At 41.6% G+C, this 2,976-nt stretch overlaps 1 protein-coding gene across 1 annotated transcript in view; it reads left to right on the top strand.

Annotated features, from left to right (window-relative positions):
• Nucleotides 1-2,976, top strand: part of LOC103193027 (aldehyde oxidase 4-like) — an 84,818-nt gene that overhangs the window by 44,131 nt on the left and 37,711 nt on the right. Inside the window, 2 exon segments of the mRNA XM_042783581.1 lie at nucleotides 490-555; nucleotides 2,500-2,592. Coding sequence (XP_042639515.1) covers nucleotides 490-555; nucleotides 2,500-2,592 — 159 coding nt within the window.

The following is a 2,976-nucleotide window of genomic DNA, read 5'->3' as shown; positions in this document are numbered from 1 at the left end:
ACCTCTGCCCAGCTCTTAACTTATACCCCAAATATATGACTTCTGGCTTAGCTATTTGAGCTTTCTTGGCACTAGCTCAATATCCCAGCTCCCCCAGAGTGGTGAGCAGTTCCCTGGTTGCTTGGATACAACTTGCTCGATCGGGGGCTGTGATCAACAAATTGTCTACATATTGTAGTAAAGTAATTTGTGGGTTTTGACCCCTGTACTCACACAAGTCATTACTCAAAGCTTCGTTGAATAAAGTGGGAGAGTGCCTGAACCCTTGGACCAATCTTGTCCAGGTCAGCTGGCCGAGGATTTTATCCGTTTCGTTAACCCATTCGAAGGCAAAAATGTCTTGGCTCTGCGGGGCTAGGGGCAGGCTGAAGAAAGCATCCTTCAAATCCAGGGTAGTATACCACACATGATCTGGGGGAAGATTGCTGAGCAGCGTATAAGGGTTAGGGACTGTGGGTTGTATGTCTTCAACTCGGCATATATAATAAGCAAACCCTCATCCTCAGCTTACTCTTCAAATTCTACCTCAAAGTACAGCAAGGACTGAATAAAATCGTAAGTGATTTCCCTAGGTCTCTGAGTACCTTGACATTCTGAATGTGAGTCTGTCTGTGAACAACTCTCTCAGCCTAGTTTTGATCGTACACCAAGGCTATCTGGTGGTGCAAAGGGCTAAGTGCCCAGTTGCTATCCAACAAGCTAATGGTTGGAGCCTGCCCAGCAGGGAATCTGCTCTCATAAAGATTATACCTAGAAAACCTTGTGAGGCAGTTTACTCTGTCACATGAAGTTACTATGAGTCGAATCGACTCAACAGCTCCTAACAACAACAACAAGAAGGGTATCTGGAATGGGGTATTCACTGTGGTGCTTTCCAACCTCCAGCTTCTTCCTGGCCCTTCTTTGTTCCTCTCTTTCTTTCCCCCTTCTCTTCTCTTTCACTCCTGGGCTAAGAAGTGAACAATCTTGTTATTCCATTTGCCTATAATCTGTGTGATGACCGTGTGTAGTCCAAAGGGTTAAGGGCTCCACTACTAACAGAAAGATTGGCGGTTTGAGCCTGCGCAAAGGGACCTTGCAAAATAGGCCTGGCAAAGGCCACAGCCTTGAGAACTCTGAGGAGCAGTTCTACTCTGAGCACACGGGGTCACCATGAGTCAGAGTCAACTGGGTGACAACTAACAACAGCAGCATAATCAGTGTGACAAATGCACAATCAGAGTGACATACTGTAGTGAAAAGCCCACAGTAAGCAAAGTGACTGGCCTGATTCAAAAGCACAACATCACATTTCCAGGTGTATATATTTCCACTCAAAATCTCTGGGCAACACTAATAGTTTCTAGTGCCATGAAAGAAAGGCCTGGTGATCTGCTATCAAGATTACAGGCAAGATAACATACTACACAAAAACATTGTTCTACATCCTAGTTTGGTGAGTAGTGACTGGGATCTTAAAAGCTTGAAAGCAGCCATCTAGATACAACAATAATTGGTCCCTCTTCATCCAGAGCAAAGAATAATGAAGAAAAGCAAAGATGCATGGGAACAATTAGTCTGAGGGACTAGTGGACCATGCAAACTCAGCCTATATGATCATGAGACCAGAAGAACTAGAGGGTGCCTAGCTACCACTGTCAGCCACTCAGAAAGGGATCAATGCAAGAGATCCTGGATAAAGTGGGAGAACAATGTGGAAAAGAGCTCAAAATTATAAAAAAATAAAAATAAAAAATAAACAGGCTTACTGGTCTGATAGAGCCTGAAGAAACCCCCAAGATTATGGCCCTCATTATGCTTCAGGTCTGGAATTGAATTCATTCCTGTGGCTTCCAGGCAATAATAGGCAGACGTATAGGATGAACATTTACACCAGGTAGATACACTCCTTAGAACGATCAATCATGGGAGAACAGGATAGTATTTGCACAGGGAGACAGCTCAGGGGGCAGGAATGCATAGGAAAGAAGGACACAGGGAAGAGGTAACTGCAGAGAAGTGGGAAGAGAGCTGTTACATCGTGGGGATTACAGTCAACGTCATGAAACAAAATGTGTGTGAACTACTGTATGGAAAATGAATTTGCTCTGTAAACTTTCACCCAAATTACAATAAAAATTTAAAAAGAAAAAACAAAAAGATTACAGCCAAGAAAATCCTATGGAACAGTTCTACTCTGTAACTCTGTAACATTTGGGGTTGCCATGAGTCTGACTCAATGACAGCAGTTTGATATATAGATATAGATATTTCTACTCATTCAAAAGGAGACCTTATCATGAAGGGAAGTCTTAATTGCCTGGAAATGACATTCACTTTTCATAGATACTCTTCAAACTACTCATCCTGGATTAAGGAACTAGAAAGCCTGAACTTTTTCCCAACAGAATAAGTGTCTGAGATCTGGGAATATAAATGGGATAACCTCTCTTCCACCTGTGTTTTCACAACCTAGCTACTCAGACTGTAAAATTAAATGCAAAATAACCTCTGTTTCAGGATCCCCAGAAGTTCCCTGATATCCCAGAAAAGTTCATGAGTGCGCTAGAAGATTTTCCTATAGAGACACCCCAAGGACTTCAGATGTTTGAGGTTGGTGGATAGGGTTTTTTTGGTTTTAATCCATTCATGCCTTCAAAATATATTCTCAATAACAACAATAAAATTAATTAATTTTTAAAATTTCAAGATGAAAAAAAGATTGCTTCTGGAGAAATGGAGGAGGACTGTTAAACAGAGGACAGTTCGGTATTTTTTTTAATAAGTTGTTTAACACTACTTGACTGTATGAATTATATGCTTACAGTCTTCAATAAAAGCGAAAATACTCTAAAAAAATACCCCTCCTTCTCAATAACTTTATTTTATATTATTCCAAAGTTAAAGTCCACCATTTAGGCGCTCTGGTAGCATAGTGCCTGAGGCATTTGACTGCTAACCAGAAGGCTGGTGGGTTTTCAAACCCACCAGCCACTC

Source organism: Orycteropus afer, unplaced genomic scaffold (assembly GCF_000298275.1).
Source record: "Orycteropus afer afer isolate SDZICR_OR568_19922 unplaced genomic scaffold, OryAfe1.0 scaffold00002, whole genome shotgun sequence".
Taxonomy (NCBI): Eukaryota; Metazoa; Chordata; class Mammalia; order Tubulidentata; family Orycteropodidae; genus Orycteropus; species Orycteropus afer.
This window is presented reverse-complemented; position numbering and strand designations above follow the sequence as displayed.